We start from the raw sequence: 14,893 nt of genomic DNA on the forward strand, positions 1-14,893 counted from the left end.
CCACACACAATTGACTTCATTAATTTGGGGGCTCGAGGTCAAATTAAAGTCAACTTAATTTTGTAGTGTACATAAATCCTCAGACTCTCTGCTGTGCCCCTTTCCTTGCAAGTACTTTCCCTAACAACAGTATGTGTGTGTGTGTGTGTGTGTGTGTGTGGGGGCGGGGGTTACTCACAGTTCCTTCACTGCAGGCCCAGTCAGCTCTAGGCACAGCAATAATCTCTGCCCTGGTTCCAGTGAATCCCTCAACAGCCTCTGAGGCTCCCTGCATGATCAAAGCCCCTGGCTTCCTAGCAGCAGCTCCTGGTATGGGCAGAGCTCCACACCAGCCATCTCACTCCTTTTCCCAAAATGGAGCCCACTGCCTGGAAGAGCAGGTCTCTCACTCTTCCCCAAGGCCTCATGGGAGTTGTAGTCTCTAAGGCTAGATTGCAGCACACAGGATCTTCCCAACTGGAACACTCCCAATAAAGTTCGGAGGCCCCTTTAGTAAAGGGTGCCTACACAGGGTATGTATTCTGGTGTACATACCCACACCCTTCAGGGGTGACTTTACTCGCCTAAGCCATGGGCCACCATCTTCATTGATATCCATACTCATGCAAAGAGGGGCTATGCATGTATGTATGTAACCCTTCTGCCCGTCAGAGTTGGCAGCAACAAGGGCTGGGTTCAGTATCTAGGGGTTCCATTCCAATAACACAATGCAAAACTGGCTCAAGCCCCCACCCAGTGACCTGGGACAAATATATACCACCCCCGCTGGGCGCCTCTAAGAGGCAATACTTGCCCACTCACAAGCACAGAGTCTGAGTGTAGCAAAAGCCTTTTAATAACAGAGAGAAACAATGTGGCATTATGTTGGGGAACCACCACCAACAGGATTCATAACACAACCCATGAGCAAAAAACCCACCCCAAGCAAATTGGAGCATGTCCTTTCTCTTTGGTTCTTGAGTCCAGCAACACAAAAGTCACCCAAAGTCCCAAAAGTCCAACAACCCAAAAGTCTCTGTCCCTGGTCAGTGCAGCGCCAGAGTTCAAAAGTTTATCTGCAGAGTTTTACCTCCCAACCTGGGTGGAGATGGGGGGTTAAGGGGCACCTTACATGGTCCGAAGTCAATTACCCCACCTCTCCGTGGGTCTCTGCTCCACTCCACCAGCTGCTCTGCCCTGCCAGCCATCCCATGAGCCACTCCAGCCATCCCGCAAACTACTCTGCAATATATCTTCATGCCCCCCCCCTTAACACAACACTCAGTGATTTCAGCTCTTAATAATTTTAGCTCTTTTGTGATTTCAGCTTGTAGTAGAGGAGCCTCAGTGCTAGTACATCATAGACCCAAAGTGAATTCAGCTCAGAGGCCTGTAACTAGACTTCTAATAGAATCAAAATTAGCTCTGATATTTCACAGTGGAGAGAGAAGGAAGTGCAATTACTATGTAAGGCCCTCATCAGGGGGCCCTTACCACCAGGTATTAATACCTGTCCCCAGCCTCTCTTAATTCACTGAGTTTTGGAACCCATATCCCTTGTCTAGCGAGTGTTACTTTGTTGATGGCGAGTCCCTTCATCATAACAAAAGGCCAAATACAGTTCCACTGCCCTTGAGTCACATAATCAGGATAATAGTTTATTTTTCCTGCCCCAATAACAGAGAAACTGGGGATCCCACAGCAGCCAAAGTGACCATTTGGGCGGCTGTGGGCTCATGCTAGGTGGGGAGGGTGTGCCTATGCAAATGAGATCAGCCCCTGAAGTTCTTTTCCACAACTTGCTACAACTCACCCCCAGATGTCAGGGTGGAGCTCATCCTGACTCTGCTTACATCTACATACTGCTAAAAGAAGCATGTAGCCTGGGGTGTGAGTGGCAGCTCATGTAAATGTAACAGTGCTAGCAGTACTCCAGCTAGCTTGCTAAAAATAGAAGTAAGAATGGGTGTGACAGGGTGCTCAGCAGGAATGGCTGAGCCAGCCCTCTGTCACTCCAGCTTCAATTAAAGGAGGTAAATTGCGGCTGGTTGGGGGAACCCTGTGCCTGATTGGCAAAGGAGAAACAGCTGCCAGCTTGATTAGCCTGGAGCTATATACAGACCCAGAGGGACGACAGAAGGGATGGGAGTGTGGTAGTGTTGCTCTTCTGGGTCCTGAGGCTAAGGCATTCTCAAGGCTAGAACCCCCCAAGATGTACGTGGTGAGAAGGGGGTGGGATGGCACTATGCAAATAAACTGCACTGGTCACTGCTGAGCCAGAAGGTCTTGGAGTGGTTTTTGGAGCAGAGGCAGGACTAAAGAGGGGCTGCTATGCCCTATTACAATGGGCTTCAGTGCTGGCTGTTTAAGCCCACCTGACCTCCCTGGGTACATACATACTCATGCAGCCTATGCCACAGTGTACCTGTCATGGTTCTCAGGGCAACCTGGATTGTGAGTCAACTTGTTTTTCCCCTCCCCCTACCTCCTTGCTTGCAGCAAGAGGGATTCTTTTTTGTGGTAGCTGGGTATCAGCTCCCTGATACCACCAACCCTTCAGCTACTCAAGCACTCTTCTCACTTTACCTTGCTATTTAACCATAGGCACACCCTAGTCTCCAAGTCCCTGACACTGGTGCAGCGTACTCCAGTTTACCAGTTTTACCTTAAACCATTGGGCCTGTAAACTACACAGCCTGTGTGAGCGCTCAGTGTAACATAAGTAGGCTTATCTAAGGAAGAATAAAAATTTCACTAGAAATGAAAGTGGCAGAAATAAATGGCTATAATACTAAAATAAATGTGAACTTGGGACTACGCTTACCAATAGTTCTCTTCCCTAGCTAATAAAGTGGGTTTCCCTCCCCAAAGTTCAGTCTCTTGCAGAGCTGGTTGGTTTCACAAGAACCATTGGGGGCAGAGGGGCTTTCATGAACGTTTGTGTCCTGGGTTTCCACTAGTGAACGGATCCAGACTGCTTCTCCCTTCTCTGTGTTATGCTGAAAACAGCCTTTTGTTTCTATCTGTGGCCGGGGTGAAGCTCTGTCTGTTGTAATGTTCTTCTTTCAAATCCAAGAAGTATTGATTGTTTCATGGAGCATCTGATGGTTTTCCTTGGATAGTTTTGGGAGGGAGCAAGGACTAGTCAACTGAGCCTTGCATTACCTCACTGGCTGATTAGGAAGAGTGATCATGCTCTCTTTCTTGAATGGGTCATCAACAAGGGCAGACCCCTTCCTGGTGATTAAATTCTACTCCAAGTCCATAAGGCTTCCTTTCAATATATTTGATATTATTTCTTAAATAATACATGTACATACATCTAGCAATGATTGAGTCTTGACAGGTTATGAGCTTTCTGGAGATCCCTCATGTAATATCCATTATGGATAAATACCCTGCAAGATATGGGTTTGGTGTAGTGAGTTTATCAGATCTGAGGTGAGAGCTGTTTACAAAGAACAGGGAACCTTTTGCCAATGGGTCTCTGTGCCACATCCTCACTTTCATTTTTAGCAAGCTACAGTGCAGCTAGAGTGCGTACATCTACAGGAACTGTCTTTCACACCCCAGGCTTTGTTGCAGAGGTATCCTTGGAGAATCTTTATTGTCCTACCCCAGTACACTTCAGTTCATAGCTTGTGCAATGAATTTGGAGGGGTGGGTATATAAGGGATTGCGTCCAACCCACAACTCCCTGCATCTTTATTTCTATCCTAACACCCTATTCCATGTGTGTGCTGGGCAGGACTGCAACCAGTGAAACTCAGAATGGAATAGCATTTACCCTGCAGATTTTTGAAATCCAAGCAGAAACCTTTGAAGAAGATGTAAAAGTCATTAGTTTTGAACAGAGTGTGAAAGCTGGTGATTAAATCTTATGCAAAAAGCAGATTGTGCTTTAAAGTATATCAGGTATCTAAATTCAGAAGGAACAAAAACAATCCCCCAGAAGCTACAGTATGTCTTGAAACTACAAAGGGAAATCAGGCTGATCAGCCCTATGCCAGAGAGCTGAATGCTGATACATTTCAAATGCCGAATAGGTTTCAGGAGAATTTAGCTTCCTCACAGTAACTGTAGCCGAGAGAGGGGGAAAAAGAAAACAAATACTTTATGCAGAGATGAGGGCCAAAGAGTGGTTTTATGAACACAAGACTTCCCAATGGCAAAAGAGGGCGAGTTATTTTGCTGTTGTGGGACATCTGCAGCCATCCAGGGTAGGACTGGTGGGTGGAAGCCAAACCACAAAGAAATTAGACTTTATCAGTGGAAACAGAGGGCTTTGTTTTAAAAGGTTATTAGGCAGAGTTTAAATTTCATTTCATGTGTCTGGGATTCTAAATCAGTGGTGCCCTAAGAGTTTAAAACTATAATTTTAATTAGTCTGTTGTACTCCATGTAATATAATGGCAGCAGGATTACCCGCACACTCCTGCTTTCTTTGCTGGGCACAGCATGTGGCCTGTGGCTCCTGAGTAACAGCATAGCTGGGAGACTTGACACCAAAGCGGGCTGTAAATGGACTTTGGCTTAGGTCCCTCACAAAAACTGGAGATAGATAACAAATGGGAATTGTCAGGGATGCCCATAATTGTTAAAACAATGATAAAGGAGCCTGTATAAAGGAAGCTGATTCCAGCAATATTCCATCAACTCTGTTTTAAACTGCTTTTAATTAGCAGCACATATGTAAATGAATCCAGATTATAAACCAGAACTCCTATAAAAAGAAAACTATGCTTCTGCCCACCTGCCCTACTTACTAGAGACAGTGTAAGACTATTATTTTTCATATATTTCAGTGCATCCTAAATCTTATTTGCTGTGTGAATATTATAGCTGGCTTAAAATTTAAACCAGATATCTCTTTCATTGCAAATCAGGTTGCCCCCTCCCCAACCCTTTTCAAATGGTGCTTATGCTTTTCTTTTAAGGAGGCTGATAGGAAATATGGAAACTTCTATTACTACTCAGCCATAATATTATCCCTCATCTACCATAGGGATACCCAAAGAACAGTTTGAAGGCCAAGTGCAGCCTACAGTAATCTAAAAAGCACACAATGGCTGTCTGCTAGCTCTCACTGTGTGTGTGTGTGAAAAATAATTTTATTAGATTGGCAGCATTGTCATTAGAGATTGTTTTATGTTTCCCTTGCTGTGAACTCAAGCCAGAAACAAGTTCTGTTAATGTATCACACAAGCTACTGTATAAGCACAAGCAAATACTATCATCCAAAATGACATGATTCTGTATGTCTGTGATGATCAGCGTGTGTGTGGGTGTGTATATTTCCATGCATATTAAGTGTAGCCTTGTATCTCCTGGAAAGTTACCCTTTGGGGTTGTAAATTTTGAATGCTGGTGTGCTATGCCAAGAGCTGCTAAGAAAAAAATTCACCACCCTGTAAGCAGTTTAGATCTTGCAGTAGAGGGAGGGCTAAACTCCATGAATGATACTCCTTCACAGATCTGCTGCAAGTAGAGAACTGTACATCAGTGGACATAATTTTGCTTTACAGCTGTTTTTTGGGGTGCTATGATAAGAGCGGTTGCCTGGTAGAGGACTAATTTTGTTTAAATCATAGAGTTTAAATACCAGAGATGGAATATAGACCAATAAGTTATCCAGTCCTCTTCCCTTCTCATGTAGGTTTGTTTCTAATAGTACATTTGTTTCAAGTGTTCTGTCAAGTCTAATTTATATGCATTAAGCAATAGAGTTCCCCCACCTCCTCTTGTGGCAGATGAAGGGTGGGTTTACTTTGTGGTTAAGGTACTAGACTGGGACTCAGACTTTGAGTTGAATTCCTGATTCTGCCCCAGAATTCCTATATGAACAGTCATTCAATCTCTCTGTGCCTTAGATCCACAACTGTACTCCCCATTTCAATAATTCTCTATTGTGTCAATTTAGATTTTATCTCTTTTAGTTAGGGACTCTCTTTTTCTGGTTGAAAAATTTCAACTGAAAAATTCTCATTTGACAAAAAGGGGTTTTGTTGAAAACAATCCCCCCCAGGAAAAGTGTCCTAATTGATGGGAAATCTCAAAACAAAATTAAAAAAAAATAATTTAATTTTTTGAACTATAACCATACCTTACAGGCAACTATTTCTTGATTGCCAAAGCAGGCAAACTCAGCCTGTGCAGGTAAAGTAGTGAAGGAAATTTCACTTCTAGAATCCCTGTTCAGCTCTTAAGTAGTTACATGGCTCCTCTGTAGTATCTGACCACCTCCTCACTGTCTCTAATGTAGTTTACCTCACAAGAGTGTTGTGAAGTTAGAAAGAACTTAATCTCTGACTCTGTTCCCCATCTGTTAAATAGGGGTAAAGTGACTTGGCCAGGGTCACACAGGAGAGGCTGTCGTAGAACAAGGAATTGAACCCAGTCCTAAGTCAGTGCCTCACCATTGACTGAGCTTTCCTCTATTGGTCTTAGAATTGATCTTATTTTTGGGTCTAAACGACTAGAGCCTTCTCTTAACTTGACTTGCAGGCTGCAAATACTTTGAGGCAAGAATTCCATCTTCACAGTGTCAGACTTTCTGAGTTACTTATTTCTTTTGCTGCCCACTCATCACATTGTCTTTTTGGATGCTGCTCTGTGAGAAACTACAAAGCTTTCTGATCAGATTGCACATCGAAACCCATCTCCAGCTTTATGAGGAGTATTACTGATGTTGGTTTGGGGGCAGATTTGCAGGGGAGGCATTTCTGCCTATAGTCTAAATTTTACCTCTAGAAGTGAAAAAGCTGTTTTGCTTGTTCTAAAGAAAAAAATAAACTAAAGGCATATGGTGTTCAAGCTGAATTGGCTTAAAATTGGACATGCTGTGGAGGGGCTGTCCAGCTATTGCTGATGTATAAAATTGTCAAATTGGTAGATTATGCTATAGTCTTTCAGCCTGATAGATGGATGTGTGTATCATTATTAGTGCTGCACCAACTGATAAATTATACTGATCTGTTTGAGAGAGTTTAATATGTGGTGCCTATGGGGCTCGAAGAGACCTGCAGCTTTGAAAAAAGAGCGCAATTTCTGAAGACATCCTCTAGAGATGAAGATTTTGATTCATATGGCTGTGTATTAATGGGGAAAAGTTGTGCCTATGAGAAATATATCAATAGGCCAGAGACGAAGGAAACCTAAAGTAACAAAAAAAGAGTATGCACACTCCAAAGGGGTCTATTTTGTGCTCTGAACCTGCTAAATTCACAAACAAGCAGCAGGAGTCTCAGAACAGCAGTGAGATTTGACTTCTCCCAGCTACCATGCTAATTAGGTGCTAGGATACTAATCAGGATGATGCCTGTTTAACCCCATTAAAAATATTGTTGTACCTTTTATTTGCTCTCACAGATGTATGGGATTGATAGCACTGTTGAAAGCCAGGTATAATGCACGCAGCCCACTGCTATTTATCATCGCAGCTCTGTCAGGAAAGCTGCCATCATGCTCTGCAACATGCTACAACAAATCTCACAGTGATTTTTGTGATTATTTCTATTACATTAGCATCTAGAGGCACAAACTGAGCACTGTACAAAATGCTATCCCTGCCGCATAATAGTCTAAGTAGAGCATGCAAAATATGAGGGCTCAGTCTTACCTTTTAGCTCTCCTTTACTTTTTGGATTTAACTTTCTAGCACAGTTTCACCTATATTTGTTTCTGAACCTGAGCAAGTTGCTTAATAAGTGCTTTCCATGTTTGTTTTGGTGGCTGTTACAGGTAATGACAAACATGTGCAGTGGCTTCATGGGAGTGATGGTGAGATCTGGGTCTGGATTATGGGAGACTCCCCAGGTGACAAGCCATATGAACAGATTTCTGAGGAACTAATAGCAGAACGAGCCAGGCAGCAAGCACAGAAGGAAGCAGAAGAACTATGGTGAGGTTTTATGACTCTGAATTGATGGCCCATTTGACACACTGACACAACTATTGGAAAAACTGGAATAAAAAAATCCATATTTTAAAATTTATTTAGAATTCTTTAGTGAAAAATGCCCCTTTCAAACCAGTAGGAGTGATATTGAGATTAGGCTGGGTCTGATCATGATCTAAACTATTTACCTGCTCAGTTGGGTTGTTTTTTAGTTTGCAATCTGCTTTTGGATGACAAATCAGAAATAGCTGCTGTAGTCAGGGATAAAAATTTCTGACTGAAGTTTGGCACATAAAGCCTATTGCTGAGTGGCTTATTTGCATGTTAGTATAATTGACTCAGGAAAGTGTCATTAACTGTATTTCTAATGGAGCCTATGACAGCTTTGGAATTGGTCAGAGGGTGTGTTGATGCCCAATGGCATTGAGAGATGAGGCCCCATGTAGATCTCGCTCTGTGGTAATGCTCTGAACAGGGATTGGACAATGTGGTGTCATTTCATATTATTCTTTTTATTAGATGTTCTTAGTTAAAGTCAAAATATGCTGCTTCTGAATGTGGATGCTGTATATTTCACTTGGGATTCAGACATCAATCTGTGCTTGGCCTTTTACATTGTCACCAGTAATAAAGATTTTGCCACTGGAATTTAGCAGATAGCTTTGTTGATGTGTGAGGCAGAATGGATTTCAGATCACTGTCCCATTGCTGCTTTGGCTTTGCATTGCTGACAAGAAATATCTGGTTTTCATCAGAAAAGGAAATAGCTATGGTCTGAACCAAAGATATCCAATGAACAAATTTCTGATTTTTAGAAGGTGCTATTTTTAGTCACTTTCCAAGACTGAAAATGTCTGTCCCCTGGGTGTGTGCTTGGAATTAGGCTTATTGTACTTCACTTGTTAAATACATTTTAAATTCTTTTTTCCATGTATATTTTCCTAGACTCTTACATGAACCAGTTAGTATCACTGATAGTAATAAGAATCTAGGCTTGTTTACTCAATAATCATTTCTTCTCTCTTCCTAAAGAGCAGTCTCTAACTTTGTTTTGTTTTTTTCAAATTCTTTTCTGAAGGAAGCAAAAAGAGGCTGAAATTACAAAGAAATTCCGGGATGCTATGGCTAAGGAGAAAGCCAAAATAGTGGCAGAAAAATGGAAAACAGAAACAGAAGATCGAAAAGCCAAACTGATGGAGGAAAAAATTCAGGAGGAATTAAAGGTTTGCACGCAATCATCTTTCGCCTTTATATTCATTTTTCCCATTGTAAATTCACAACTCCTATCACCTGTAAGCATTACAATCTTTTCCCACTGGAATGTATAAATAGCACCATTGTATTCATTAGAACAGCTGGGTGAGTAACTTTAAACATGTTCCATTATCACATTCACAAATGTCACAACAGTGATTGCATAGGTTATTCAGCTAACAAATTTACGGAATGGTTACAGATGCTGGATGAATTTTAATAATAATAATAATAATAGGAGGGGGAAAACATACTTGCATAACTTTTTTGAAGATGTTAAAATTTGTTAAACATTCTGTTAATATTTGATAAGTAGTTGATGTATGTATGTAATCTCAAAATGCTTTCACTATTTTTTTTCTTTAATATATGAGGAGCTGATCCTGCTCCAATTAAATTAATGGGAAAATTGCAATTGATTCTGATGGGTGAAGGCCGTTTGACTATTTTGCAATTTTAGGTGTAATTTTCTATAACATCTTCCATGTGGTCAGTTCTTAATGGTTGTTTAATTCTTAGGGCACATCTGCATTGCAGCTATGCTACTACAATGCGATAGTGTAGACTCAGCAATGCAAGGGGGTTTTCTGTTCAAGTTAATACATCTCTCTGAGAGACTGTAGTTAGGTCAAGAGAAGAATTCTTCCATTGATGCAGCTGTGACTACACTGAGAATTAGCTTATCCTAACTACAGTGCTTTGGGCATGAAATTTTTCACAGCCCTGAGCAACAAAGCTAGGTTGATCTAATTTTTAAGCATACATGAGGTTTTAGTCTTTATCTCCTATTTTGTATTTATTTAATGTAGTTTTTTTTCTTTGATCCCATTTCTCATGAAAAAGAGTTACATCCTCACTCATTCATAAGTAAACATGGTAGAGAAGGACTTGGTTGAAAATATACCTGGCTTTTGCCTGCAGATAAATTCACCCCATTCATTCATTTTGGAGATAGGCAAAAGTGTGTATTGTGGTGGTACAGGACTGGCAGGTAATATGGTCTGCTTGAGGATCCACAAGGTAACCCTTTGGATTTCAGGAGATCTGCATACAGCAGCTGCCTGACACATGGCTCTCATCTCCCCTTAGCATTGACACCTTGCTTATGCTATTCCCCCTCCCTGGGACTGTCCACAAGTTCCATCTCCATTAGTGTGTAGAAACTATTGAGAGAGTTAATGCTCCTCACCATGCTACTCAATGCGGGTCCTAGGGCCGAAACATTCAGCTTTAACTCATGCAGCGATTTTTCTCATCAGTTATGGTCCTTTACATCACATGTTCCTCTATGGAAATTGGCGGTACCAAGACTCCTCTATCAGATCACTAATTTTAGCTGGTCAGCTTGTGTAGTGTTGGGTGAGGGAGCTGCTAGTGGGTATGTGGAGCATGGCAGGAACATATCCTGTATCCTGTCTTTTGCACAGGTCACTGATAATTTTGGTGTAATTAACTTGAATTTACACCTGCACTTACCTTGAAAGAGGAGAGAATTGGGCCCTTGGATCTTATGTCAATGTTTGATAATGAAACTATAACTTTCAGGTGGCTTTATTAAAGCATGTACTGTAAGCGGAATAACTCTTTGCAGCTCCACCTCTGCAACTCAGAAAGCAAAGCCCTATTGAACTAAGACCCATATGGCCTTGCCCACATCACAAGTTGCCACTCAAACTACACTGGCAGCTTCTAGAATAGCATTGCCCTTTGTTCAGATATAATGGAATGAAGCTCTTCAAACTTAGTGCTGCTCTTATATATCAGAGGGCCATTGCAAAGCAGGGTAACAAGTAGCCTCGTGACAGCTTCACTAGTCAGCCAACATAACTACATGTGTTTAGGGAAAATTAATTATTCTATCAGAAGCTTTTGGTACAATTTTAAAGTAATAGTGCCAGATTCTGCCCTCACTTAAATTGATGTAAATCTGAAGTCAGTGAAGCAATTGGCTCTTGCTCCCACAATTCTTCTGGGAGCTGGAGGGTATCCCACAGTCCGTAACACAAATTGTGCAGCATGCTGTGAGGCTGGAAGCACTGCAGGACTTACACTGGAGTAACTAGGGTCAGAACTTGCCCCTGATGCCTTTGACATACAGTGGGAAAAGCGTTCTTGGTTGTTTTGGTTTTTTTTTTTTTTTTACTGTCCCATAACTCAAAAACATCTGAAGGGATTTTGCTGAAAATTAAACAAAGCAAAATTACTTGAAACCAGAAGCCTACTTCAAAAGAAAATGTTCAGCCCCAAAGGTGAATACTTCAGTTTGTGAAGACATGAGGTTATGGATGAAAATGCTTTTGTAGTAGTTGCTTATTGTAGGTGCTACTAGCTACTTTCAGCATGTTGCTCTATTAACTTGAGGCCCCAATCTTGCAGTCAGGTGTGCACCTTGCTAACAGTGGCAGGTCAGTTAACTTCAGTGGGCTCTGCATTGGCACAGTGTACGGTCTGCATGGATCTGATTGCAGGATCGGCACCTTGTAATATAAAAAATCTTTGCTCCCTAGACGTTTATAAAGCATCTCATCAATCCCTAATCTGATTTTCTTTTAAGAGTAACATTTATGTCTAGTTTTGTAGGTTTGCTTAAAAACAATAAAGACACTTAAAAGACTCTACAGCCTCACCAGATGGCAATCCTGGTCAGTTGTTAAGCTTTATGTTCTCTGGCATGTCCAGATCTTAACTTCCACTCCATTTATTCCTTTTGCAACCACCAAATTCAATATTTACAATAATTCCATTCAACAATAATAAAACTGAAAAATAGGAAAGAGGCATTTAGCATTAAAAAAATATTGCTTTACTTACCTCTAACTACAAGAAACAAATTAGAAAAAACCCAGGCTGCAGTGAAAAAGGTGAATTGGTTAATAATCTATTCATGTTTGACTGTAATCAGTGAAATCCTGAAGAAATGTGCCTTTCATGAATGATTCAGGGGATGGAATGAGATGCAGATCGGTTAACAAGCCCACTTTAACAAGTTTAAAATATTTAACACCTCATTAATCATCCTTCTGTGATGATGACCAGACCATATTTAAAACAGTCTCTGAAAAGGGGAATAAAAACCCGAATGCCATTAAAGTTCCATCATTGTGAAGCATTTTGATTTGGGAAATTAAAGCTTGCGGTCCGTTTTGCTGATGTGTTTAATTTCAAACATCTTGCATCACAATTCCCCCTTTTCAGTTAGCTTTTATTCCTCTTGGCATATCATGGGACTCTAAAGTTGGCTGGACTAGATAAATCAGATTTTCACTTATCACAGTGAGTGATGATCCCTGTTTTCCTTTTGCCAATACTAATCTGGCCTTTCTTGGTGCTGCTTAAGCAGAGATGCATTTAATTTATGATGCCAGAGTCTAAGTGTTGACTTCTTTATTTTTGCAACTTAAGGACAGCTACTCTTTTATGCACCTTTTTGCAATGGACAAATAGGCAAGCCTATTACTGGCATTAATCTTATGCTAATTCACACAGCTATGAGAGCATGGGCACTTTTTTTTTTTTTAAACTGTGATCAGTTGCTGCTGCTGTTTTTGTTCTTGAAGAAAGTTGAATAACAAGCACAGTGGCCCAAATGAAAGATGTGATTTTCGGCCATCCAGGTGAGAGCAGAATTCTTCAGCTACCCTTTAGAAATAACAGTGGTATGATTCTTTTAATGGTGTCATCTGCTCCCCATTCCACAAGGAAATCTTAAATTGTCATGCAGATAGTTCATTACCATTGAGGTGCCTGCCAGGAAGAATATTCACACAGCTGACTGCAAAGCTAGACTGGTTTTTTTGTTATGAAATGTTTGCAAAATGAAGTGCATATTAACAAAAAATTTCAACGTTTTTTAAAAAGCATTTAAAAACAGGTGGGTGGTGGGACTTTAAAATTTATCGGATCAGTTTGATGCTGAAGAGCTAGGTATTCTGTGAGATCGTCATACTTGGATCGCTGCTGAACAACTCAGGGCTTGTCTGTATATAAGTCCATACAAGTCTGGGGCTGGGTGCTAAAAGTTCCCTAATGAGCTTTGATTTACTCCGCTTTGAAACAGGAGTAGATCAGAGCACACGAGGGACTTTCTAGTGTGTAGCAGCAGAGTCCGCATGGCCAGTTAGTCTGTGGCATGCGAGTACAAGGTAGACTTATACCTCAGGTCACTGCTCACTAGCTGTTTGTAAAGACAAGCCATAACTCGTGATTTGAACCAAAATTATTCAGGGAAGAAGAGAAAGTTAATTAAGGCTCCCATTCTGAGTAGAGATGCTTTCCTGGACAGCATTTAGGGCAAGGCATGTGCTTAAATCCCATTGAAGTCAATGGGATGTAAGCATGTGCCTAAGTTCTTTCCTGAATCAGGATCTGACACACTAAGGGCATGATTTTGCAGATACTGACTACCAGCTGCAGAGTTTAGCAATGAGTAGTCTCATTGAACTGTATGTCACTATTCATGGTAGTCACTATGGGTGCAATACTGTAAGGCGTTAAACGCTCTCTGACCTGATCCAGTGAAGCACTTAAACTCACACTTACCTTGAAGCATGTGAGGGGGTCCCACTGATGTAATGTGGACTACTCACTTTTTTAAAGTTAAGCACATACTTAGGGGCTTTGCTGGATCAGGCCAGAGTGCTCAGTGCCTGCAGCATTAAGCTCTATACCCACTCATTATCATATGTAGGTGTGATGCTGGCATACCAGGTGCTAGCTCATGCCAAGGCTCCAGGCCTCACTGAACACTTATAAAGGCACAGCTGGAAACCAGTCTTGTTTACCTGTGTGTTATCATCATCAAAATAGACATTAGATGTTAAGTTGATCAATGTGTGTTTAGACTTTATAAAATGTTTGTAGGATGCTGCATGTATTGATCTTGCTTATAACCTCTGTAGCCAATGGTATAAAGTTATAGTGAGTGTTTGCATATGACAAGTAACTTGTAGCTGGGGCATGCAATCAAGCTTATCCATGTTGTAACTCTGTTGAACTCAGTGGGTTCACCAGGGATGAGTTTGGTGTGCTATCTCTTAATCTCAGTAATTTAGTAATACCTACCTAATAGTTCTGATCAAAAACTCTGAGCACAAAGAGAGGAAAATCTTAGTGGCTTTTTTGTTCTTTAAGGAAGACCTTTTTCATCCAACTGCCTTTTTAGCTGTGACAAAAGTTAGCGAGCTGTCTAATCTCTACTGGGCAATTGCACTGAAGTTATCCCTATCCTATATCTGTGAAAGTTTTTGATATTTCATTGTTAGAAAAGTAATATTTTCCTCATTTAGCCCAATAGTGGTTGTGCTAACTGGTTATCTTTATTTAGGATATTTGCCAAGAAGTAGCATCTAGGTCTGATATTTTCCACAAGCAAGTAGATTTACAGGACACATCTGAGCCACTAATGAAAAGAATAACTTACGTTTCATATAGCTTCTTACATGCTGAAGGCATCCCAGTACAAGGATAACTATCACCAGTGATATGTAGCCACTTCTTGGGTGAAACACAGCAGGCTAGATTTTCAGCTGCTGTAAATCTGAGGATTTAAAGCTCATGATCTGGCCTTATAATATGGAACAGACTTCCTCAGAAGGTTGTGGAAGCCCCTTCACTGGAGTTTTTCAAAAGGAAGTTGGACAGCCGTCTATCCTGGATAGTTTATACACAACAAATCCTGCATTTTGGCCCTTGTGGTCCCTGCTAACCCTGTGATTCTAGCAACTGTAAACAGTTCATATGAACACTATCCCACCATTTAGAACA

At 41.1% G+C, this 14,893-nt stretch overlaps 1 protein-coding gene across 3 annotated transcripts in view; it reads left to right on the forward strand.

Moving 5' to 3' along the window:
* The window catches only part of SH2D4B (SH2 domain containing 4B), a 103,509-nt gene that overhangs the window by 20,042 nt on the left and 68,574 nt on the right, over nt 1-14,893 (forward strand). Inside the window, exons 1-3 of one of the 3 annotated variants that reach the window (XM_043551908.1) lie at nt 2,126-2,193; nt 7,720-7,879; nt 8,955-9,099. In XM_043551908.1, the coding sequence (XP_043407843.1) occupies nt 7,779-7,879; nt 8,955-9,099 (246 nt within the window). In that variant the 5' untranslated portion in view covers nt 2,126-2,193; nt 7,720-7,778. Of the gene's footprint in view, nt 1-2,125; nt 2,194-7,717; nt 7,880-8,954; nt 9,100-14,893 lie in introns of those variants that run through there. The other 2 variants (XM_007067244.3, XM_043551907.1) reach the window with 2 other exon arrangements.

Source organism: Chelonia mydas, chromosome 7 (genome assembly GCF_015237465.2).
Source record: "Chelonia mydas isolate rCheMyd1 chromosome 7, rCheMyd1.pri.v2, whole genome shotgun sequence".
NCBI classification, from domain to species: Eukaryota; Metazoa; Chordata; order Testudines; family Cheloniidae; genus Chelonia; species Chelonia mydas.